A 25,002-nucleotide genomic window follows, 5' to 3' on the forward strand; every position below is an offset into this window, starting at 1 on the left:
GCCAGTGGGGTACGCGGTAGATGATCAGGGATCGTCTACATTGATAAAAGTATATGGTGTTACGGTGGATCTTTGCATTGCGTACACGTGTCTCTAACAAAGACTAGCGTACGCAATCCAAAGGCCGACGCACGCAGCGTGCATTACGCAACGGAGCGTCCGGTTACGCCCACGTAGCTCAAATCACGAAAAGTTGAAATTTTAGCGCAAAGCGATAATTAACGCAAAGGCGATGGTTAGCGCTAAGCGGTAAATAGCGCAAGAGGCGATAAATAACGCAAGTCTATTTTTGGAAAATCTGAAATTTAGTCTAACAGATCCTGCTCCTAATTGGTAACACAGCTGGGCTGAAGAAAATTTCTGCGCAGAAATAGATATTGAAACGAAAGTGTACATGTGTTGAGTGAGTGTGTTTTTATCACATAAGTTTATATAACTTAGAGGTTGAACCAAAAGGAAATCGGGTACTCGTAAGGGACATACGTGTAAGTGACATATACGGTGGCTAGGGAGGCATCCCTGGTTAAACATAATATTTGAGCATTAGAGTATAGCGGACCAGTACAAGACCAGGAGGTCGTACAGACAAGACCAGGAGGTCATAAGGAGACAAAGAGGTCCGCTATAAAGGTAAGAGGCACAACCCCGGGGGTTGGTGCAAAACCCATATAGGCCATATAAGCTCTGGCTGAAGGAATTCGCAGCCGAAATTTTCGATTCCACTGATCTCTCAGTACATAACAGGTAGTGCTTATGTACTGAACGATTGTACCGCACGTCATTGTGTGCATTAGTAAACCTGACTAGTATCATTTTGCGTACAAAAGTCATAAACGCTAATTGTACATTCTGACGTGATTTGTGTAATTTTTTATTTTTGAAGGGAAGTTCGCTGGTCACTCAGGAACTATCTAACAACCCCACCTTTACTGGAAAGAGTAAGTGTCCTGCGGGTAACCCTCATATGTTCCAGTAAACAGAAGGTTTCTGGTAGGGCCCTGTATCGAGTACGCCAGCACCATATCGGTGTGATCAGGTCGTATTGGTCGAGGTGGGCGAGTGAGTGGGGTACTCGGTAAACCGCCACCGCCGGCCTATTTTGAATAATTTGGTTTGCTGTAAGGGTTCGCTGAAGACCGTGATATAAAGATCAAAGGAGTAGTAAGCAACACCTGCAGATTATGGGGGCCAGTTGTTCAGGTGGGGGGCGATCAACCTCGGTTCGGGTTGATTCAGAGAACCGACCAGTTGGGTCGGCAAGGTACATCATGTGTGAGAAATATGGAAGTCACACAGAGGTTTTATGTGATGAATGGGAGAGAATGACTGTACGAGACAGGGAGAAATTCCCAAGAATAGGTAGCTTCAGTCCAGAAGTGTTACAAAATTTAAGGAGGAGGATATGTCTCATAAAATCAACAAAGAGACGAATCCAGCATCATGATTACTTACAGTTATGGCAACAGGAAGGTGAGATACAGAGAGGTTTGGCTCTGGCGGCGGGATCTGGGGCAGTCAGGAAACTGATAGCCACAGCCCCGCCTCCACCATACATTGCAGGAGAGAAGTTGATTGCGGAGAAAAACGCACTGGGGCGTAAAACACAAACTCTTAGCAACCTTGTAAATGTTAATGATGTTAACCAAGTAACCCATGCAATTATTGACCCGTGCAAGTTGTACCCTGTTCTGAACTTTCCCCAGGAGTGTGATCAAGAAGACGATTCGGCAACAATTTCAGCACTCTCTCTAGCGGCCACCATATCAGAAACCACAGTAGGAACTGCACCACTCACGAGATTAGTGAAGGCCCCTAGCGGAGGGATAGGTGAGGTCGTGTCAACGGGTAAGTACGGCACCATGCATTATACCGAAACAATTTCACCACAAGCTGTAGAATCTACACAGAATGAGGTTGTTAGAGTTAACCCTGTTAGAGTAATAGCAGTCCCCAATGGGAAAACAGATGCATCAGGAGCCACTCCCATAAGGAACATTGCCATGTACACTCCATTTTCCCGAATGGAATTAAGAACCATAGTGTCCGAATTTCCTGACCCCAGGAAAGACTTAGTTGCTAGCCAAAAATACATCAGGGATCTAGGGAACACTGTAGAACCCAACCACAAAGATTGGCAGATACTGCTAAGAGCTTGTTTACCTTCAAATGTCGACTCAGTTCAATTCTTGGCTGATTGTGGACTAGATAAAGATGTACCGCTTTCAGATGTGTACAACAAAGATAACGTAAAAAGGATAAATTTACAGCTAAAGGAGTATTTCCCAGCCGTTGTTAAATGGAACAAAATATTCTCCATTAGACAAAAAGAGTCCGAAACGGCAACAGAATATTTTCACCGGGCACTATTAGAAATGGCAAAATACACTGGTATAGAAGACATTAAGACCAACCCAAACCACCAAGAAGTAGCAGTATCTGTACTGATGGATGGTTTAAAGGAAACATTAAAGGCTAGGGTACAGACCACGCAACCATGTTGGCGAGGTCTGTCAGTGTCCACTTTGAGAGAGGCTGCTATTGATCACGACAGAAACATCACCAGGCACCGAGAATCACAAAGTGATAAGTTAATGTCAGTAAGTATACAGGCGCTGACCACAAAGCAGCCTGCGTATGTACCATCGAATCCTGTAAGTAAGTCAACTGAAATAACTTGTTATTCCTGTAACAGACAGGGACACTATGCACGAGACTGTAGAACAAAGAGTGTACAAAGATCTTTTCAACCCCCTAGACAACGACACAACACAAGACATTGGGAGCAGGGTCCACAGAGGCGGAGTTTTGAGCCACATACAGGGGAAACAAAAAGATACCCCCCGAACAGAGATTGGCATGCCTCTGGTAGTTCCCAGCTACCTCCCCCCCAAGTAGTTGCTGCCAGCGGGATTCAGGGGGGTCAGCATACCCAATAGGGGTGTGGCCATACCTGTAATCTGCAGCCGGTTAAATTGATTGCCAGTCTTGGAAGTGAACCAGAGATTGCAATCAATGTAGCTGGTAAAACTTTAAACTTTCTTGTAGACACAGGGGCGGCCAAGTCAGTGATAAATTCGACAGTGGGCATGAGAACCACTGGTAGGACCATTCCAGCCATGGGAGTAACTGGAGTAGTACAGCATTACCCTGTTAGCAAACCAGCCGAGATTACAATAGGGCCTTTGCATACCAAGCATTCCTTCTTGCTGGCTGCATCGGCACCAACCAATCTCCTGGGAAGAGACCTACTATGTAAAATGGGGTGCGTCATTTATTGTACTTCTGAAGGTGTATTCTTGGACATACCTGAGAATCACGCTCAGGAAGTACGAGACATGTTAGACTCCCCATCAAAATTAATATCACATTCCAGTATGACAAATAGGAATCCATCCCAAGTAGAAGAGATGACATCTCAAATACCAGAGTCACTTTGGACAAAAGACGGACAGGACACTGGATTAATGGCAAACGTAGCTCCAGTAGTTGTACAAGTAAAAGATGGTAGGATAGCTCCAAAAGTCCCACAGTATCCTCTGAAGCCAGAGGTGGAGTTAGGAGTTTTCCCAGTAATAGAGCGCTTGCTACAACAGGGCATTCTGTTAAGAACGTCCAGCACTGCCAATAGTCCCATCTTCCCTGTTAAAAAGAGTGGGGGGAGGGGTTACAGGCTAGTGCAGGATCTAAGGGGGATTAACAAAATAGTTGAGAGTCAGTTCCCCGTAGTGCCAAATCCAGCTGTCATCCTAATGCAAATTCCTCCCACTGCCAAATTTTTCACTGTTATTGACCTCTGCTCCGCTTTCTTTTCGGTACCTCTGCACCCTGACAGCCAATATTTGTTCGCATTCACATACAGAGGAGTCCAATACACATGGACTCGACTACCCCAAGGTTTCATAGATAGTCCAAGTATATTTTCTCAGGCTTTGCATGATTGTTTACAGTCTTTCCAACCAGAGAGTGGATCAGTATTGATACAGTATGTGGATGATTTATTACTGTGTTCAGATTCACTGGAAGCATCCCTGAAGGATACGAAACAGCTCCTGTTTCATCTTTCAGACACAGGACACAAGGTTTCCAAAGACAAGTTGCAATTATGCCAAACTAAGGTTGTCTTATTGATAGATGGGAAGGACCATACCAGGTCTTATTAACTAGCACCACAGCATTGAAGGTTGCTGAGAGAGAGACTTGGGTCCATTCATCCCACTGCAAGAAGGTTGCTGATCCAGAGAAGTCCCGTGATAAGGAACAGACGGTAGAGGTTGTATCACTGGAGTGTCTGTTCCAGGAGGACTGAGGCGGCACCTGAGCCTTGAAGACCGAAAGCAGTTGTCGACTCCCCAATCCCTTTTATTGTTTTTCTCCACTTCCCATCCCCTCTCCCTTGAAATTTCTTTTTCCCCCTTCTCATACTTCTCCATTTCCTCCTCAAAGATGGACTTGCCCCAAGAGACTGTGATCCGGATTTTCCTGTTGACCATGATGTTGACCAGAGCAGTCTGTTCCGGCGAGAGTACCATGGAGGTCGAGAGAGGTTCTGGAATGGGTTCCGATTATGATGATGAAGGCGTAGTTTTCCAAGATCAACCTAACCAACAAGCAAAGGCGAGTATCAGAAAACGATCCGATAGAAGAAATTGTGATGGATTGTTAGCTGAAGAAAACTGTATCTGCAGGCTTTGTAACAACTTGGTTGAGGATGGGTGCATAAAGAAATGCCAATCCAGTTTTAATATCCATATGGACCGGCATCCATTGAGTGATTATCACTCCTTAGTGGGTAATGTATTAAACAAAACAGATTGTTGGGTATGCTCTCAAGTACCTCAGGGTCATAGCAAATCAGGGCTAGTACCATTTCCTTTAGCGATAGGGGAGGTACTTGAGTTAAATGGTGGGAGACCGGTGGACAGGAGGTTTAATATCTCCAGCCCTCCTAGTTTGAAGCTCCACCAATACCATGTGGATAGGTCCCTCTTATGTTTCAACCTCTCCAATCCCCGACAGCCGGGAAATTGGGAAGTGTCATGGAGCAACCTGACCATGACCTTCTCGCATAGAGCAGATAGAATGCCTACAGATACAGAGCTTGTACGCCACATAGCCAGTAGAGGAAAATCTTTCAGGTATAGATATACCTTAGGAAATAGGATTACTAGAGTTGGAGAAGTATCACCAGGATACTGTGCACATATCGTACAACCCGATACGTGTATTAAGCAGATGGAAGAATTAGTGTCAGGAGATTTCACCTGGAAGGTATGTAATATGGTAATGTCCTACTCCGTCCCATATGTTCTCCCCGATGATGCTTATTTCATATGCGGGAGAAAGGCGTACAAGTGGCTTGCCCCAAACTCTGAAGGATTGTGTTATATTGGAAAAGTATTGCCTGAAGTGATGACTGTAACTCATGATAAAATGAAAGACATACACCGTGGTGCCCAAGCTCCTTATACTCACACTCATTACGAGCACCTCGTTAAAAGACAACTGTCAGAAAGGTTAGAGCATCCGGCCTCTGATCTGATCCATGAATCCACCGGGATTCAGGTTCTGGTGGCGTTAGATTTCACTCGCACCGCTCGAGGAGTGATGAATTATAGATACATTTCCGCACTCGCCAATTTGTTAGATAATATCACTGAAATGTATGATGACACGTTTAGATACACTGGAAGAGAACTCCAAGCTTATAAAACAGAACTGGTACAGCATAGAATGGTTCTTAATTACCTCACAGCAGTGACAGGCGGATATTGTGTTACATTGGCAACACAGTACGGCGTGAAGTGTTGCACGTATATCACAAATAGCACCGAGGATCCGGTAGAGGTCATAGACCAAAAGATGGACGATATTCTCCAATTGAAGTGGGAATTTCGCCGAAAACACAATCTCACTCTTGCTGCTGTAGGTAATGAGCTGACTGGTTGGGTGTCATGGTTGAACCCGCGAAATTGGTTCTCCGGTTTGGGAGACTGGGCTCAAGGAGTCATAATGGATGTTGGAAAGTTTCTCCTATGTATTTTAGGTGTTGTTATATCTATTGGATTGATATTTAGATGCGGGCAGGCTTTAATGAGGTGCAAACAAAGTACAAGAGTGATGAGTTTGAGGAGTGAGGAAACTGTAATTAACCTGGATTTGATTTATGACCCAATGATAGAAACCAGGATGTGATGAAAATGTGATTATACGGTCCGTTTCTTTCACCTGTTTTTTCTGCTTTTCTCCAAGATAACAAGACCCCCTTGGACGAGGAAGTTGACGAGACGCTATACAGACAACGGATGGACCAAAGAAAGAGTTTTGACCACTTGAGAAATGGACACTTGATGAACTTTGCCATGGATCCCCAGTTTCCCTAGTATTTTTAAACTCACGCTAGCCCAACATTTTTGTAAATCTGATGGCACTGACAAAGCTTGTTGCTCATGCCTAAGGAGCAAAACAGCGCAAAGAAGACGACTTTCAACTGATACCGAACAAAACTTCGACGACAGATGTACATTTACCTGACATAGAATATCATTGCATTTTCCATAAGTGTTCTTCATCTTCATCTCTACAACCCTCAGGTAATAACACACATAGTATAGGGAATACAGGCACAGATATCAGCAATCACATATTCCCCCATTCATGTATCATCAACTAAAATGTGCTCCCCATTTTGTTCAAAAATCCGAAAAGAGCTCGGTAAAGTTTGACAGCCCATCCACAGACCTGTACCACAGGATAAGAAGGAATTCAAATGTATACTTCGCAATACCTCGAAGCTTGATTTACAACACGTACGGCACGATGATACATGACCCCCCCCCCCCGAACATGGACTCATACACACATGCTTCTGCTATCTCACTAGGTCATACCCTCTTCACACCTACTCCTCTCTCCTCCCCTACCCAACCATGGAAATGAATTAACCCCTGACATATATTTTTCTCCTTTTGAAATGTTTTAGAAGATGGCAGTTATTATTGACTGCCAAAGGGTGGACTGTCAAAGTCAGAAAAATATCCCTATACATGCTGCCATATTTGCACCTCACGCTGGTCCGCGCTGCGCATGCGTGCGCTTTCCCGTGATAGCGCATACCCGCTGATGCGTGCACCCGCTCGCATCGGTATGCGTATTTACGGTAAAGAGTATGTAGTCGTAGCGTGCGACCCAATCGTTACATATTTCCACAATTAACGTAGTTTATAGATCATGGTCCCTTTGATAGACTCTGAAAGTTTGGTTAATATAGAATGTCCCTAAACGGAGGGATCCCTCTTTGTATTGCAGGAAGGGTCTAACAGGAGTCATACAGTAGTGTTTGGTACCCATCGGAAGAGTATTTAAATAGCAATATTCCGGTGTTGGTTTGGAGCGTATTAATCGCTCGTGCGAATAGTTATGGACATAAGAAGTTTATGTCCATTACTATTATTTACTCTTACTCAGGTATGCGGCGGGAAACCCAGTTTCCCACCCACCTGAGCTGTTTGAAATCGTCACAGCCCACCTGTATGAATTACCCAATGACCTTTTGTTATGATGCGAAGCCGAATTCCTGTGTCCAATGGACGACAAGATTGTAGGGACCATTAGATTGCATTGGGTGTGGGGCATAAATAGGCAGGCCGACCACATCCAGCTCTCACTCTTCAACGGTTCTCATTGCTGAAAATCGGGTGCTGGATGTCCAGGCGCATGCGATCGTTTCCCCTTATGCGTAAGTTTTTCTCCGTGATCATATTGTCTTACTGTGAGCCATCTCTCTCATCTCATCTCTCTCTCTCTCTCTCTCTCTACTCTTTCTCCCATATTTTCCTTAAAGTATCTCGACTTGTATTGTATTGTATTTATAGTGTAGTTATTTGGTTAGGAAGTCTCTGTTATATTGTAGTGTATCATTTGTACTGTGATTCCTTTTTACAAGTATATTAGTTATAATACATTTAATAGGCTTTGGACCCTAAACAAGTATCTGTGTATTTTCTCATAGTGTTAAGTGTTCACAGAGCGTCGGTGACGCTCAAGCAGCTTTGTAGTTAATCAGGTTACACCAGGTTGCACTTACACACTGTCTCTACATAAAGGTATATTGTGTATCTCATTGTTAAAGGTATAGATATCAAGGTATAGCGTTGTGAGCGTCTGCGCCGCTGGTGATCTCCTCGTGGTCTCGAGCGTCCGCTACGCCATAGTGAATCATTACGTTTGTCTGTAGCCAATAGTGTGCCAGTCTGTGATCTCTGGGCCGTGAGCGAACGCGACGCTTGAGCGTCTCGCCTATGGCTGAGCGATCGTTACGCAAGTAGCGTACCCTTACGGTACTTCTTGAATAGTCAGCGTACAGTGTTCTTAGACCTCTTAAAGGGATATTTATACGATAAATAGATTCAGCTTTATCAGTTCCTGGCACTTGGGATGCCGGCGACAGAATACTGACAGTGGCATCCCGACGCGCAGAATCCCAACATCTGCTAGATAAGTACTGTAACCTTCCCCTCTACCCCTAACCTTCCCTACCGCAGCCTAATCCTATCGGAACATATTGGCTTCAAACACCTGTTCACGGGCGGCAACGTGGCATTGCAGGGGCAGGTAGCGACGGGCCACCTGCCTTTGCAGCCAGGCTGCAAAGTCAGGGGGCTGTCCACAGTTGCTGCGGCCGCAATTAAGTTGCTGACACAGCCGCTGGGCAGGACATTAAGCATACTGATCCTGCGATGAGCGGCCCCCAGCATGTGGAATAAAGAATTGCAGATTCTGCTTTTAGGCAAAATTTGCAATCCAACTTGAATAACCTCCCATGTCGGGATTCTGTTGCTGGGATTCTGAGTGCCGGCATCCCGAACACCAGTATGATGACCGGATCCCTCCAGGAGGAGGTGCATTCATGCAATGACCATTCTTCATCCACGCATTAATGACAAAAAACACTTTGGATTTAGGAACTTTCCTATCATCCGCAATGTTTCTTACACTCATACCTCCGATGGAGCAGCCTAAGATGATCTCCTTTTCAAACTCCTTACGGCAAACCATTTCGTTAGCAAATAATCTCTACCCGTTTTATACCTTCACGAACACGTGTCTGCTGCAGGAGCACACCATTTCGCTTGCGCAGGGGTGTCCAATCACTTTTGTCTACATAGTGTAGCATACACCTAGGTCCCAATCTTCACGCAACAGAGCGATTATCAGCAGACTGCGCAAGTGCCGCAATCGCAGTGCGCACGTGCCAAGGTGCATTTGCGATCATGCAAACAAATAGGTTTTCATTGCAGAGTGATTGACAGGAAGTGACTGTTTGTTGGAGTTAACGGGGAGTGTCTGCAAAAATGCAGGAGTGTCATAGGGGGGTCATTCCGACCCGTTCGCATGCAGTGGTTCTTCGCTGCGGTGCGAACGGGTCGGAACTGCACATGCACAGCGCCCACAATGCGCACGCGCGTCGTTACCCAGTGTCAGCCGGCGCCGGGCAACGACCAGAAGAGAGAAGAAAGTGATCGCTAGCGCGATCGCAAGAAGGTTGACAGTGGGGAGGCATTCCGGGGCAGATACTCACCGTTTTCCGGGCGTGGAGATCCGAACGCAGGCGTGTCCAGGCGTTTGGAGGGTGGCTGTCTGTCGTCAATTCCGGGACCTTCATCACTGGATTCATCGCACAGGGTAAGTAACTGCAGGGATAGTCTACTTCTGCAGAAAACTTTTTTAGCATAGCATGGCTGCACAAGCGATCACAGCCTTTCTATGCTAATATACACTCCCCTATAGGCGGCGTCTAGTTGATCGCACGAGCTGCAAAAAGTTGCTACGTGCGATCAACTTGGAATGACCCCCAATATTCAGAGGGATTTTGAACAGGAGATGTTTTGTAGAAGGACAGCTAACTTACAAATGTACTTAAAGTGCTACTAAAAAAAAAAAACCCTATGTGGGATTACTGCTTTAAATACTAACATACTCCTGAAGACATGTTCACAGGAGTGTGCAACCGATTGGCCACAATGATATGAATACACACAGGTAATAATACATATATCCCATCAGAGAAGCTATGTGATTTTAAATATTCTGTATACCTCGTATCTGATGTACACAAGTATGCAGAGTGAACTCACTTCATCACCATAAACGTAGAGTAGATCATGGCGCCCAGCATATAAAAGCAGACAAAAAGCAGAAGAAAAGGAAAGTATCATTAGCTGCCAGATTTGTCTTTACTTTTTATACTTGGTACCAATTATTGAGCCATAGAAGATGCCAAAAGTATAAAGCTAAACCATACTGAAGCCAATGATACTATGCTGACCCATAAATAGTGTCAAATTGAGAAAATAGAGCAATTAATGGTGGCAATGACAATGGGGGTCATTCCGAGTTGTTCGCTCGCTAGCTGTTTTTAGCAGCATTGCACACGCTAGGCCGCCGCCCTCTGGGAGTGAATCTTAGCTTAGCAGAATTGCGAACGAAAGATTAGCAGAATTGCGAATAGAAAATTCTTAGCAGTTTCTGAGTAGCTCGAGACTTACTCCTACACTGCGATCAGATCAGCCCGTTTCGTTCCTGGTTTGACGTCACAAACACGCCCTGCGTCCGGCCAGCCACTCCCCCGTTTCTCCAGACACTCCCGCGTTTTATCCTGGCACGCCTGCGTTTTTCCACACACTCCCAGAAAACGGTCAGTTTCCGCCCAGAAACACCCACTTCCTGTCAATCACTCTCCGATCACTTCAACGATGGAAATTAAATTCTTCGTTCGGACATGAGTAAATCTACTAAGTTTTGTGTTAAATACTTAGCGCATGCGCACTGCGTACCATGCGCATGCGCATTTTTGCCTTAATCGCTCCGTTGCGAAAATCGGCAACGAGCGATCAACTCGGAATGACCCCCAATATGAACCACATCTAGTGTCAAAAACAATATACTACGCCCAGTGTCGGACTGGAGCATGAAGGGCCCACCGGGGATATGCAGTGGTAGGGGCCCATGATTAGAGGTGTGGCCAGCCTCCAAAGGGGGTGTGGCCATCCACCACAGATGTTTGGCTAACCCTTATAGAGTACCTGGTCTGGACTCCTTGATAATTTATATAGTAATTAATGCTAGTGCATGCATGATAATGTGCCAGATTAATGACAGCAATGTACTGTAGAGAATACATCCTAATCCTGTGCAGTATAAGGTAACATATGTATAATATATAATTCAAGTGCACAGTCTAGAACCTGATCCCTAGAGGAGGAGGGCCCCCAGGCAGTGGGGCCTACCGGTGGTTTCCCCTGCACCCCTGTGGGTCTGTCCGAGCCTGACTACGCACTGTGTGGTGCCAAATAGGCTAAACTGAATTACACATGATTCCAACAATCAGTATAGGGCCATAATTGCTGCCTTTCTGGTATGAAGGCTCAATAAACTAAAACTAAAATTGGCCATATGCTGGTTTATTTTGTCAAATTTGGTTTATGGGCCCTCATTCCGAGTTGATCGCTCGCAAGGCGAATTTAGCAGAGTTGCTCACGCTAAGCCTACGCCTACTGGGAGTGTATCTTAGCTTCTTAAAATTGCGACCGATGTATTCGCAATATTGCGATTACAAACTACTTAGCAGTTTCAGAGTAGCTTCAGACTTACTCGGCATCTGCGTTCAGTTCAGTGCTTGTCGTTCCTGGTTTGACGTCATAAACACACCCAGCGTTCGCCCAGACACTCCCCCGTTTCTCCGGCCACTCCTGCGTTTTTTCCGGAAACGGTAGCGTTTTTATCCACACGCCCTGAAAACGCAGTGTTTCCGCCCAGTAACACCCATTTCCTGTCAATCACACTACGTTCGCCAGAGCGAAGAAAAAGCCGTGAGTAAAAATACTATCTTCATTGTAAAATTACTTGGCGCAGTCGCAGTGCGAATATTGCGCATGCGTACTAAGCGGAATTTCACTGCGATGCGAAGAAAATTACCGAGCGAACGACTCGGAATGAGGGCCATGGTGTAGTAAGCAGAGTGTTTTTTCACTTTATTTTATCACTGTTTTTATTTTTCAGTGAATGCCTTTTTTTTTCTTTTCTTTTTTTTAGTATTTTTAAATTTTCAAAAATATTTTTTTAACTCTAGTAAAGGGGGTTGGAGAACAATGACCTGAAGTTTTTCAATTGGCTGGAAGCGAGAAGTACCGGTGATAAATACTGCAATTCAGCTGGTGGTATGCCTAATACTAGTATAATAATAATAACTTCATAAAAGTGGCCAGTTCTGGTGTTAGGAAAAAGGGGTGTGGTCAAAATACTGGCAGTCGGTTTCCCGTCAGCCAGCAGACCAACAGCAGGATCCCGACTGCCAGAATCCAAACCAGGTTTAGGGTAAGGCAACATGGGAAGGGGAGGGATAGGGTTAGGCTGCAGGGGTGCAAGGTTAGGGTTAGTCTGTAGGGCAGGCCGGGAGGTTCCAGAAAATCGTGTGAAGCTCCCGGCCCCCCGGAAAGGTAGGCAAGTGTCCCACATCCGTCGCCAGCTCCCGCAACCCCCCTTGGTCGCCCACAACGGAGCACCAGTGGGTGGTCCGAGGGGGACCCGATGACGCGATTCGCGCTGAATCGTGTCATCATAGCTGCGCCCCCCGCTCTCCAGTGCCTGTTTCCTCGGCACTGGATAGCGGGGGGTGGAGCCCTTACTACCAGACATTCCCCCCCTGTTCGCCGATCAGGCTACCTCCTCCTGGAAGAGGGGGCAGCTATATCGGCCAGTATGCAGTAGGGAGGTCTGTTAGAGTTAGGCTGGGGGGGGGGGGGCAATTAGGATTTTGCTGCAGGAGGGGGAGGATAGGGGTAAGATTAGGGGTAGGGAGAAAATGCAGAGATGTGTCAAGATTCTGACCTTCAGGATCCTGCTGACTATCTTTCTGACTATCCCTTTAAACCAGGACACTCCTGAATTACACAGGTTCTATTGCTGGCTGATTTCAAGCCTGCACTTCACCTGGTTTTAATCAGCTAGAGAACCTGGGGAATCCATGAGTGTCCCAGTTTAAAGGTATAGTATGGTAAGCCTAATCATATACTTTCCCCCAGTCTCCAAGGGGCTTCAGTTTATTGTACTAAAACAATGTGCGCAATTGACTGTACACACTGTAAGATCCGCATAATATCGTTCCGATATGACATATATTGGCGATATCATGCAAGTGTGTACCTGTTCTTAGGTCCATGTTGGGAGTCAAACCAATGACCTCAGTGCTGTGGGGCAGTAATGCTATTACACAATCCATACTGAACGCAGCTAATTGAATTGACCCCATACAGGTATCATTTGCCAACTTGCTTTTTGAGCACACCTGAAAACTATCCTACTAAATTTATTCTGACCATCCTCAATGCAAATACCATCATCGAATCGCCGGAACCCCAACCTTACTCAGGTAGTGGGAGGCAAATGGAAGGATGGCCACTATCTCTGCAGTCTGGTAGAGCCAATCGAAAACCGGGACTCTCCTGGACAAACCGGGAGAGTCAGTAAGTATCCCATGAATTCTTGTTTTTAATGGACATTTTATAAAGAGGAACTGTCTTGAATATAAATACATCAGCAATGTCCAGCGTATTAGGAAGGAACTGGTTATGTTTTGTCCAAGTCTGTGACCTTGGTGACATACAGTATGTAATATGGGTTTATTAATATATACTCCCAAATTGAGATTGCAAGCAATTACCTCACGAGTCCTGGGTTGGAGTCACACAATGATAACGTAACCCACTCTCCATCCACAGATTACAAAATTGAGTATACAGCAAGAAGCACGGGCTGGGATGAGAGTTTATTCTCTTTCCATACATAAGCATATTAAGTTCACTAATTTCTGCTGTCTCAGACAATCAAAATTCCAATTGTCTGGAACACTGAATCTAAGAAAGCAGGAAAATTAATCTTCAAACATGAAGGTCTTGCAGGCATTGCCTCATTATTTTGGTTGGACACTTTTCTGATTATAATGCAGATAAATCTCAAATGCAATAAAACTAAAATAACACATACTAAGTATGAAACATAACAGGATATTGCAGGGAGATTAGACGGCTTCCTCTCACTACCGAATGGCCTTAGTGAATGGGCCATAGAGAAGAACGCAGAATGATAGAGGGTTAGAGGGAGAAGACTGAGGACCTCGTGGTAACGGACAAACCAGGGAATCCTTCTGTGCACAAATGAGGAGGACTGGGCAGTAATTGACAGCAGATGGAGGGATGAGCTTGTTACCACCGGGCTTTACCTTGTGTTCACTTTGTGGGACCATCATAAAAGGATTAACTGGCATTTTAAAGGACCACTTATTTACAATAAAAATGTCTCATTGATTTCCTGTTTTCAAGTAGCCAAAATTCCTTTGTCTATTAGAGCACAGAATATCTCAGTCCGGCATGAAGAGCAATGTTGTTTTGTGTGATGACATTTCTAACTTAATGTATTTTTACAGAAATGATTATCAATACATGGGATGTAGTCAGGATCCTGGAGGTTGGAATCCCGGTGGCCAGAATCCCTACACCCCATCCCTGACGCTTACAATGCCAACAGATGCCCAAGGTGAGTATTAGTGTTAGGGATAGTTCTAGGGTCAGGCACTAGGGGGAGACCTAGGCTGCGGGGGGTTGGGAAGGTTAGTGTTACTCTGCTGGGGGGGAGGTTAGGGTTAAGCCGCAGGTGGGGTGGGATAGGGTTAGGCACTAGGGGGAGGCTTAGGTTGCCGGGGGTTTGGAAGGTTAGGGTTACTCTGCTGGGGGGAGGTTAGGGTTAGGCCGCAGGTTGGGTGGGATAGGGTTAGGCACTAGGGGGAGGCTTAGGCTGCAGGGGGATAGGAAGGTAAGGGTTACTCTGCTGGGGGGGGGGGGGGGTTAGGGTTAGGCCGCAGGTGGGATAGGGATAAAACACTCACTGGGATGTGTCGGCATTTTGAGCATTGGGATTCCGATGTCAGGATTCTGACTGTCGGGATCCTGACCGCCGGAAGTTCGATACCAGCCCCCCAATATAAGGAGGAGTATCCAGTCACAATGTGGATAGTACATTTTACTGCTAGATTTAGGGTTAGGTTTAGAGTTAGGCTAAAATAGTGAAAATATGCTATGTTGACATACAATGTCAACACAATGAACATGTCAATACTATGACTGAGTTGACATGCCCACATATTACATGTCAGCATAATGCCCATGCCAACATTTGAAATGTTGACATGACATACAGTACCACGCTCTATAGGGAGATGCAGCAGATATAGGCCTATATCAGATACGGTAAAACCACGGCTAGATAAAAACGTGGCCTCCCCAGTTGCAGAGACAGTCGAGGGAGTTACAAGTGGGAAGAAACAATTAAGCCTCTTGTGATATCCATATTGCCAATGTATTGCCCCAACGTGATGCCCATTACATAAAACATATTGCCCCCCTGATGCTGATTATACAAGGAATGATATACAATATAAGGATCACCTGCCTGGCCTTTGGGAACCAGGTCAGGTATAAGGGCTGATTTTGAATTGGACACAGCTCACGATTTTCTACTGGCTGTGCATGCGTCAGAAGCTGCAAATGGCATCTGTGCATGCATCACATGATGTGTGTTTAGCAAGTAGCTCCATCCAAGTCGAATCTCGAGCAGAGTGAGCATGCGGTGAAATAGGCGTTTCAGGCCAGCAAATGGGTGCTGACTTTTTGGACACGCCTGGTGAGAGTGCCATGTGAGTATTGTGGGTGTGTAGCCAGAATTCCATACTTGTGTGAGGTGTGCCGATGCAGCAGGGAATCTAGTTTTCAATGGATCTTTTGCACCCAGTATGAGGTGGGTGCAAGAGCCAATAGCAATGGTAATAGTTGTGGCTTCGGAAGGAAAATCTGTGGGTGGTGTGACTCAGATTCATGTGGACACACCAAGGCCATCTTAAGCATTGTAGGCCCTGGCCAAAAAAATATACTGGGGCCCCTATCTAATAATTCATGGGAATAAAAAATAAATAAATCATAACTTACCCCTTCTTTCTCTCCACATACTTTCATACAGTGAATGACTGTCACTTTGATTAGTGGATAGCTCCAGCATTCACTGTCTGACTGCAGGCTGGGAGGCAGGTAGAGAATGCTGCACTCTAATTGTGTGGAATTCACAATCCGAGTGGGTGGGCAGCATTCTCTACCTGCCTCCCAAGAAGGGCCCTACTCAAATGTCCTTGGAATCGTGGTGCCCTGGGCAGCTGCCCAGTGTGCCTATATGTTACGATGGCCCTAGGACAAACAGATATTTGCATAGACCAACAGAGGCTCCCATTTCTGTAGGTTTTGGGTCCAGCCAACAGAATCAGCCCAATAGGGTGACCCAGGACTACTGCGGTGTTTCAGCCCTGTGGCTTTTATATCTCTTAGTCCCTGTACATTATGAAGGATTTGAGCACATGGCACCATTTTATTATAGAGGACCCTTTCTGTATACTTTGATGTTAGATACGGAGTTCCTGGCAAACTAGTACTGAAATGGTCTGTGTAATGCATATCTGTGCTCATGTACCAGGAACAGGCACTTATAAATATAGGGCTCCATTCCAAGTTGACGGTAAAGGCAAGCTGCACCTTTCTGTAAGTGCGCCTGATTCGCCTCTTTGTCTTGATGACTCGGCCTCACTTACGGCTCCCTGCAACCAGGAGACCGGGATGGGGTTAGGAGGCTGCTTCTAGACGTGACCAAAGTCCAGTAAAGGGCATGTCAATGCAAAAGGTGTACCAAGATGGACACTTAAAAGGTGTAAAAGAGATGACTTGCAATTACTGGACTCTTGCTGCAAGTTACAAGCTGATGATGATGGCGGCCATTGGTCGTGTCTGATTCGCTGAAAGTCTCTAGATACCCACAATTATGCAAATGTAGTATAACTGTGATGTCAGCGATATTAACAAAAGAATTACAGTGTACTGAACACTCCTTTTTCTACACAGTTGGGAAGGGTAAGGCTGATAATATGGCAGTGACTTTAATATTTAAAATGTAACATATGCATCTACAGATATGCCCTCATTTACCTTATGTGTTTACGCCATATGGCGTGAGATATCACAGATATGCAATTTTGTACTTTTGCATCTTTAGCGTCTCTTTCACATGGAAGCCACACAAAGACAGAAGAGCAGTGTACTGGGGATATAGCATTTGCAGAGTACATTCGCACAATGCTGCATAGAGGGATGCATGGTGCAGCTCCGTAATGACAGTCCCCGGACTCTTTTATTAGATTAGTGAATTTTTTGCACTGCTATAGTGTATGAATCCACTAGTGGTACACAGGGCATTCATACCTTGTGCCTCTATCACATTAGCAGTGCGAATAAAATGCATGCTGTGTCTTAATCACATTTTTTATGGTGCACCAATAGTGGATATTTGGTGCAATTTGAGAACAATGGTGGTCATTCCGAGTTGTTCGCTCGTTATTTTTTTGTCGCAACGGAGCGAATAGTCGCTAATGCGCATGCGCAATGTCCGCAGTGCGACTGCGCCAAGTAAATTTGCTATGCAGTTAGAAATTTTACTCACGGCATTACAAGGTTTTTTCTTCGTTCTGGTGATCGTAATGTGATTGACAGGAAGTGGGTGTTTCTGGGCGGAAACTGGCCGTTTTATGGGAGTGTGCGAAAAAACGCTACCGTTTCCGGGAAAAACGCGGGAGTGGCTGGAGAAACGGGGGAGTGTCTGGGCGAACGCTGGGTGTGTTTGTGACGTCAAACCAGGAACGACAAGCACTGAACTGATCGCAGATGCCGAGTAAGTCTGGAGCTACTCAGAAACTGCTAAGAATTGTCTATTCGCAATTCAGCTAATCTTTCGTTCGCAATTTTGATAAGCTAAGATTCACTCCCAGTAGGCGGCGGCTTAGCGTGTGCAAAGCTGCTAAAAACAGCTTGCGAGCGAACAACTCGGAATGACCACCAATGTGTATGAGGACACATCTGTAGTTTGGTTTACTTTTAACAGGCACCAGGAGACTTGAGTACATACTATCGTCACTTTCTGACCACTTACTGTAATGTGCGTGTATTGGGACTGATTCATGTTTGTAAGTAAAGCAAAGAAGCAAGCAACTGGGCAAAACCATGTTGCGCTGTAGGTGGGGCAGATGTAACATGCAGAGAGATTTAGATTTGGGTGGGGGGTGTTCCAACTGAAATCTAAATTGTTCTCTAACATTTCTGGGCTACATGCAAAAGTAGATAGTATTTACCCTGCACAGAAAAATATAAATGTATCTGCTCCCCTTGCATGGCAATATGGTGTTTACTTACACAAATCAGGTACATTGGGGGTTAATCAGGTTCGTTAGCAAACCAGAAAAGCGCACTTATGAGCAGAACCATGTTGCACTGTTGGTGGGGCAGATGTAACATGTGCAGAGAGATTTAGATTTGGGTGGGTTATATTGTTTCTGGCTGCTTTATGTTTACACTGCAGTTTAGAATTCAGTTTGAACGCACCCCAAACCAAATCTAAATATCTCTACACGTTACATCTGCCGCACCTGCTGTGCAACATGGTTCTGCCCATCAGTGTGCTTTTTTGCACTGTGTCTTGCCTATCTGATGTACTCCTGGCCTGTTCCATCTACTCCTGCTATTTGCCTGGGTAGAGAGGCGTTTTTGCTACCTATGCCGAGTTGGTCACATGTCACTTATCCAGCTAACTCTACATACTACATAGGCAGCAAATGCAGAGCTGATAGTCCTTATTTAATTTCATATAAAACATTCATTCTTGACTGCAAGTGATGTGGCCTTTTTAAAGTATCTTTTAAATAATGGACAGCTATATAGGTATAGAAGGAGATGCATCAAACCTTCTAAAGATAATAGGCAGAACAGTTGCCCATAGCAACCAATCAGATTCTAGAGGGTATATTTACAAAGGTGCAGATATACAAAAGTGGCGAGGTTGCCCATAGCAACCAATCAGATTTTAGCTATTATCTTCATGTAGGTGCTAGATAAATGACAACATCTCCACTTTTGTAAATGCGCACTTTAGTAAATATACCCATAGCTTTCATTTATAGAATGTGCTAGATAAATGATATCAAGAATCTGGTTGCTGTGGGCAACTTCTCCACCTTTCTAAGGTTTGATACATCTTCCAGACATTAAAAGTGCTTGGTTTGGAATATCTGCACTTACCATACACTTGTTTGGCTTCTCCCCAGAGTGCACCCTCATGTGAATAAGCAGTTTGTAGCGTGCATTGAAAGGTTTGAATCGTCTTGCACAGCCAGCCCAGAAACATGTGAAATCCTCTCCTGTGCGCTGGTCAATATGCGTCTTCTCAATGTGCCTCACCAGCTCCTCCTGCTGTTCATACAAGGCACTGCAGTCTATCCAGCGGCACAGCTGTCTCCTCTGCGCTCCAAGTTCATCTTGCTCATCAATTGGAAATGTTTTTGGGGACATAGCAAGGGGAAGATGGAGCGGAGACATGAGTCCTTGCTGACACGTATCCTCTGGTTCTTGCTTTAGGAAATTAAGCCTACTACAGTCACTAGGTGTTGCGCTCAGAAGAAGATTGGCACTGCCCTCTGTGCAGGGCACATTTACCTGTTCAGCAGGTTTCAGTTTACACTCATCGGTATTAGGAAGCAGATACTGTGCAGATGATGGCAATCCACAAAGACCCTCAGGTTGGGATGCTTTTGGTGGGCTCCAGTTAGGGACACCCCCTGAGTTAAAGAGCGTTCTAGGTGGAGATACACAAACTGTGTTCACACAAGGGGGCAGCGATGTGTGAGAGGAGTGAATAATTCCCACAATTTCAACACTGTCAGTGAAACAGCCCCTTCTCCCTCCAGACTGGAGCCGGGCAGAGGTAGACGTGCTGTTGGCTGTCAGCGAGCCTGGGAAAGTGCTGTTTGTGGAGTCTACAAAGTAAGATGAAAGACAGGTTTTAAACCCATTGTGTGTGGCAGCTGTGTCAGGGAGCAAAGATGCCCTTAACTCTGAGATGCCCAACTGGCGAGAAGCAGCTGACAGGTCTGAGAAGTCACAGGGACCCTCTTGTTTTATGCGACTGGCAGGGTGTGTCCCATTCGGATGCAAAGACATGGAGGTGGGAATCCGGGCAGACCTGTAGGAAAACAAGGCAAAGAATTTACATATTTTACCTTCCAGAAATAAAATAATTCTATGTTCAGCTAAAGGCATGCCTTTGTGCAATGGCGCACATGGGAGGCATTGGCACGACTGGCATCATTGCAACAAGAACATATATGACATTTTTTACAATAGGTAAGATGCCGCAGTGGCACAAGCAGCTGAAATTGCAGCACAAGTTTTAAGAAATAATAAGATTTTACTCACCGGTAAATCTATTTCTCGTAGTTCGTAGTGGATGCTGGGAACTCCGTAAGGACCATGGGGAATAGACGGGCTCCGCAGGAGACTGGGCACTCTAAAAGAAAGATTAGGTACTATCTGGTGTGCACTGGCTCCTCCCACTATGACCCTCCTCCAGACCTCAGCTAGGATACTGTGCCCGGAAGAGCTGACACAATAAGGAAGGATTTTGAAACCCGGGTAAGACTCATACCAGCCACACCAATCACACCGTATAACTCGTGATACTATACCCAGTTAACAGTATGAAATATAACTGAGCCTCTCAACAGATGGCTCAACAATAACCCTTAGTTAGGCAATAACTACATACAAGTATTGCAGACAATCCGCACTTGGGATGGGCGCCCAGCATCCACTACGGACTACGAGAAATAGATTTACCGGTGAGTAAAATCTTATTTTCTCTGACGTCCTAGTGGATGCTGGGAACTCCGTAAGGACCATGGGGATTATACCAAAGCTCCCAAACGGGCGGGAGAGTGCAGATGACTCTGCAGCACCGAATGAGAGAACTCAAGGTCCTCCTCAGCCAGGGTATCAAAATTGTAGAATTTTGCAAACGTGTTTGCCCCTGACCAAGTTGCAGCTCGGCAAAGTTGTAAAGCCGAGACCCCTCGGGCAGCCGCCCAAGATGAGCCCACTTTCCTCGTGGAATGGGCTTTTACTGATTTAGGATGCGGCAATCCAGCCGCAAAATGCTCCAGCTGAATTGTGCTACAAATTTAGCGAGCAATAGTCTGCTTAGAAGCAGGAGCACCTACTTTGTTGGGTGCCTACAGGATAAAAAGCGAGTCAGTTTTCCTGACTCCAGCCGTCCTGGAAATATAAATTTTTAAGGCCCTGATTACGTCCCGTAACTTGGAATCTTCAGAGTCCCTAGTAGCCGCAGGCACTACAATAGGTTGGTTCAAGTGAAAAGCTGATACCACCTTAGGGAGAAACTGGGGACGAGTCCTCAATTCTGCCCTATCCATATGGAAAATCAGATAAGGGCTTTTACATGACAAAGCCACCAATTCTGACACACGCCTGGCCGAAGCCAAGGCCAATAACATGACCACTTTCCACGTGAGATATTTAAAATCCACAGTTTTAAGTGGCTCAAACCAATGTGATTTTAGGAAACTCAACACCACGTTGAGATCCCAATGTGCCACAGGAGGCACAAAAGGGGGCTGAATATGTAGCACTCCCTTTACAAATGTCTGAACTCCAGGCAGTGAAGCCAGTTCTTTCTGGAAGAAAATCGACAGAGCCGAAATCTGGACCTTAATGGAACCAAAGTTTAGGCCCATAGTCACTCCTGACTGTAGGAAGTGCAGAAAACGACCCAGCTGAAATTCCTCTGTTGGGGCCTTCCTGGCCTCACACCACGCAACATATTTTCGCCAAATACGGTGATAATGGTTTGCAGTTACTTCTTTCCTGGCATTTATCAGCGTAGGAATGACTTCCTCCGGAATACCCTTTTCCTTTAGGATCCGGAATTCAACCGCCATGCCGTCAAACGCAGCCGCGGTAAGTCTTGGAACAGACAGGGCCCCTGCTGTAGCAGATCCTGTCTGAGCGGTAGAGGCCATGGGTCCTCTGATATCATTTCTTGAAGTTCTGGGTACCAAGCTCTTCTTGGCCCATCCGGAACCACGAGTATCGTTCTTACTCCTCGTTTTCTTATTATTCTCAGTACCTTTGGTATGAGAGGCAGAGGAGGGAATACATAAACCGACTGGTACACCCATGGTGTCACTAGAGCGTCCACAGCTATTGCCTGAGGGTCCCTTGACCTGGCGCAATATCTAGTTTTTTGTTTAGGCGGGACGCCATCATGTCCACCTGTGGCCTTTCCCAATGGTTTACCAACAGTTGGAAGACTTCTGGATGAAGTCCCCACTCTCCCGGGTGTAGGTCGTGTCTGCTGAGGAAGTCTGCTTCCCCGTTAACCACTCCCGGAATGAACACTGCTGACAGTGCTAAGACGTGATTTTCCGCCCATCGGAGAATCCTTGTGGCTTCTGCCATCGCCATCCTGCTTCTTGTGCCGCCCTGTCGGTTTACATGGGCGACTGCCGTGATGTTGTCTGATTGGATCAGTACCGGCTGGTTTTGAAGCAGAGGCCTTGCCAGACTTAGGGCATTGTAAATGGCCCTCAGTTCCAGAATATTTATGTGTAGGGACGACTCCTGACTTGACCAAAGTCCTTGGAAATTTCTTCCCTGTGTGACTGCCCACCAGCCACGAAGGCTGGCATCCGTGGTTACCAGGACCCAGTCCTGTATGCCGAATCTGCGGCCCTCTTGAAGATGAGCACTCTGCAGCCACCACAGTAGAGATACCCTGGTCCTTGGAGACAGGGTTATCAGCCGATGCATCTGAAGATGCGATCCCGACCACTTATCCAAGAGGTCCCACTGAAAGGTTCTTGCATGGAACCTGCCGAATGGAATTTTGCTTCTTAAGAAGCTACCATTTTTCCCAGGACTCAGGCACCGATACCTGTTTTGGTTTCAGGAAGTCTCTGACTAGAGATGACAGCTCCTTGGCTTTCTCCTGCGGGAGAAACACTTTTTTCTGTTCTGTGTCCAGAACCATCCCCAGGAACAGTAGGCGTGTGGTAGGAACCAGCTGTGACTTTGGAATGTATAGAATCCATCCGTGCTGTTGTAGCACTTCCCGAGATAGTGCTACTCCGACCAACAACTGCTCCTTGGACCTTGCCTTTATAAGGAGATCGTCCAAGTACGGGATAATTAAAACTCCCTTTTTTCGAAGGAGTATCATCATTTCTGCCATTACCTTGGTAAAGACCCTCGGTGCCGTGGACAGTCCAAACGGCAGTGTTTGGAATTGGTAATGGCAATCCTGTACCACAAATCTGAGGTACTCCTGGTGAGGATGGTAAATGGGGACATGTAGGTAAGCATCCTTGATGTCCAGGGATACCATGTAATCCCCCTCCTCCAGGCTTGCAATAACCGCCCTGAGCGATTCCATCTTGAACTTGAATTTTTTTATGTATGTGTTCAAGGATTTCAAATTTAAAATGGGTCTCACCGAACCGTCCGGTTTCGTTACCACAAACAGTGTGGAATAGTAACCCCGTCCTTGTTGAAGTAGGGGCACCTTGACTATCACCTGCTGGGAATACAGCTTGTGAATTGCCTCTAGCACAGCCTCCCTGCCTGAGGGAGTTGTCGGCAAGGCAGATTTGAGGAAACGGCGGGGGGGGGGGGGGACGCCTCGAATTCCAGCTTGTACCCTTGAGATACTACTTGAAGGATCCAGGGATCCACCTGTGAGCGAGCCCACTGATCGCTGAAATTTTTGAGGCGGCCCCCCACCGTACCTGGCTACGCCTGTGGAGCCCCGCGTCATGCGGTGGACTCAGAGGAAGCAGGGGAAGAATTTTGATTCTGGGAACTGGCTGACTGGTGCAGCTTTTTCCCTCTTCCCTCGTCTCTGTGCAGAAAGGAAGCGCCTTTGACCCGCTTGCTTTTCTGAAGCCGAAAGGACTGTACCTGATAATACAGTGCTTTCTTAGGCTGTGAGGAAACCTGAGGTAAAAAAATTTCTTCCCAGCTGTTGCTGTGGATACGAGGTCCCAGAGACCATCCCCAAACAATTCCTCACCCTTATAAGGCTCTATGTGCCTTTTAAAGTCAGCATCACCTGTCCAGTGTCGGGTCTCTAATACCCTCCTGACAGAATGGACATTGCATTAATTCTGGATGCCAGCCGGCAAAATATCCCTCTGTGCATCCCTCATATATAAGACGACGTCTTTAATATGCTCTTATGTTCGCAAAATAGTATCCCTGTTTGACAGGGTCACAGACCACGCTGCAGCAGCACTATCTGCAGGTCTCAGTCTAGTACCTGAGTGTGTAAATACAGACTTCAGGATAGCCTCCTGCTTTTTATCAGCAGGTACCTTCAAAGTGGCCGTATCCTAAGACGGCAGTGCCACCTTTTTTGACAAACGTGTGAGCGCCTTATCCACCCTAGGGGATATCTCCCAGCGTAACTTATCCTCTGGCGGGAAAGGGTACGCCATCAGTAACTTTTTAGAAATTACCAGTTTCTTATCGGGGGAACCCACGCTTTTTCACACTTCATTCACTCATTTGATGGGGGAACAAAACACTGCCTGCTTTTTCTCCCCAAACATAAAACCCTTTTTTAGTGGTACTTGGGTTAATGTCAGAAATGTGTAACACATTTTTTATTGCCGGGATCATGTAACGGTTGTTCCTAGTGGATTGTGTATATGTCTCAACCTCGTCGACACTGGAGTCAGACTCCGTGTCGACACCTGTGTCTGCCATCTGAGGGAGCGGGCGTTTTTGAGCCCCTGATGGCCTTTGAGACGCCTGGGCAGGCGCGGGCTGAGAAGCCGGCTGTCCCACAGCTGTTACGTCATCCAGCCTTTTATGTAAGGAGTTGACACTGTCGGTTTATACCTTCCACCTATCCATCCACTCTGGTGTCGGCCCCACAGTGGGCGACATCACATTTATCGGCATCTGCTCTGCCACCACATAAGCCTCCTCATCAAACGTGTCGACACAGCCGTACCGA

At 46.0% G+C, this 25,002-nt stretch overlaps 1 protein-coding gene across 3 annotated transcripts in view; it reads right to left on the minus strand.

The window, feature by feature from the left end:
- The window catches only part of GLIS1 (GLIS family zinc finger 1), a 406,284-nt gene that overhangs the window by 116,343 nt on the left and 264,939 nt on the right, over positions 1 to 25,002 (minus strand). For all 3 annotated transcript variants that reach the window (XM_063938711.1, XM_063938712.1, XM_063938710.1), the window contains one exon: positions 19,215 to 20,154. In XM_063938711.1, the coding sequence (XP_063794781.1) occupies positions 19,215 to 20,154 (940 nt within the window). The remainder of the gene's footprint in view (positions 1 to 19,214; positions 20,155 to 25,002) is intronic.

The sequence above is a fragment of the Pseudophryne corroboree genome, chromosome 9, assembly GCF_028390025.1.
Source record: "Pseudophryne corroboree isolate aPseCor3 chromosome 9, aPseCor3.hap2, whole genome shotgun sequence".
NCBI classification, from domain to species: domain Eukaryota; kingdom Metazoa; phylum Chordata; class Amphibia; order Anura; family Myobatrachidae; genus Pseudophryne; species Pseudophryne corroboree.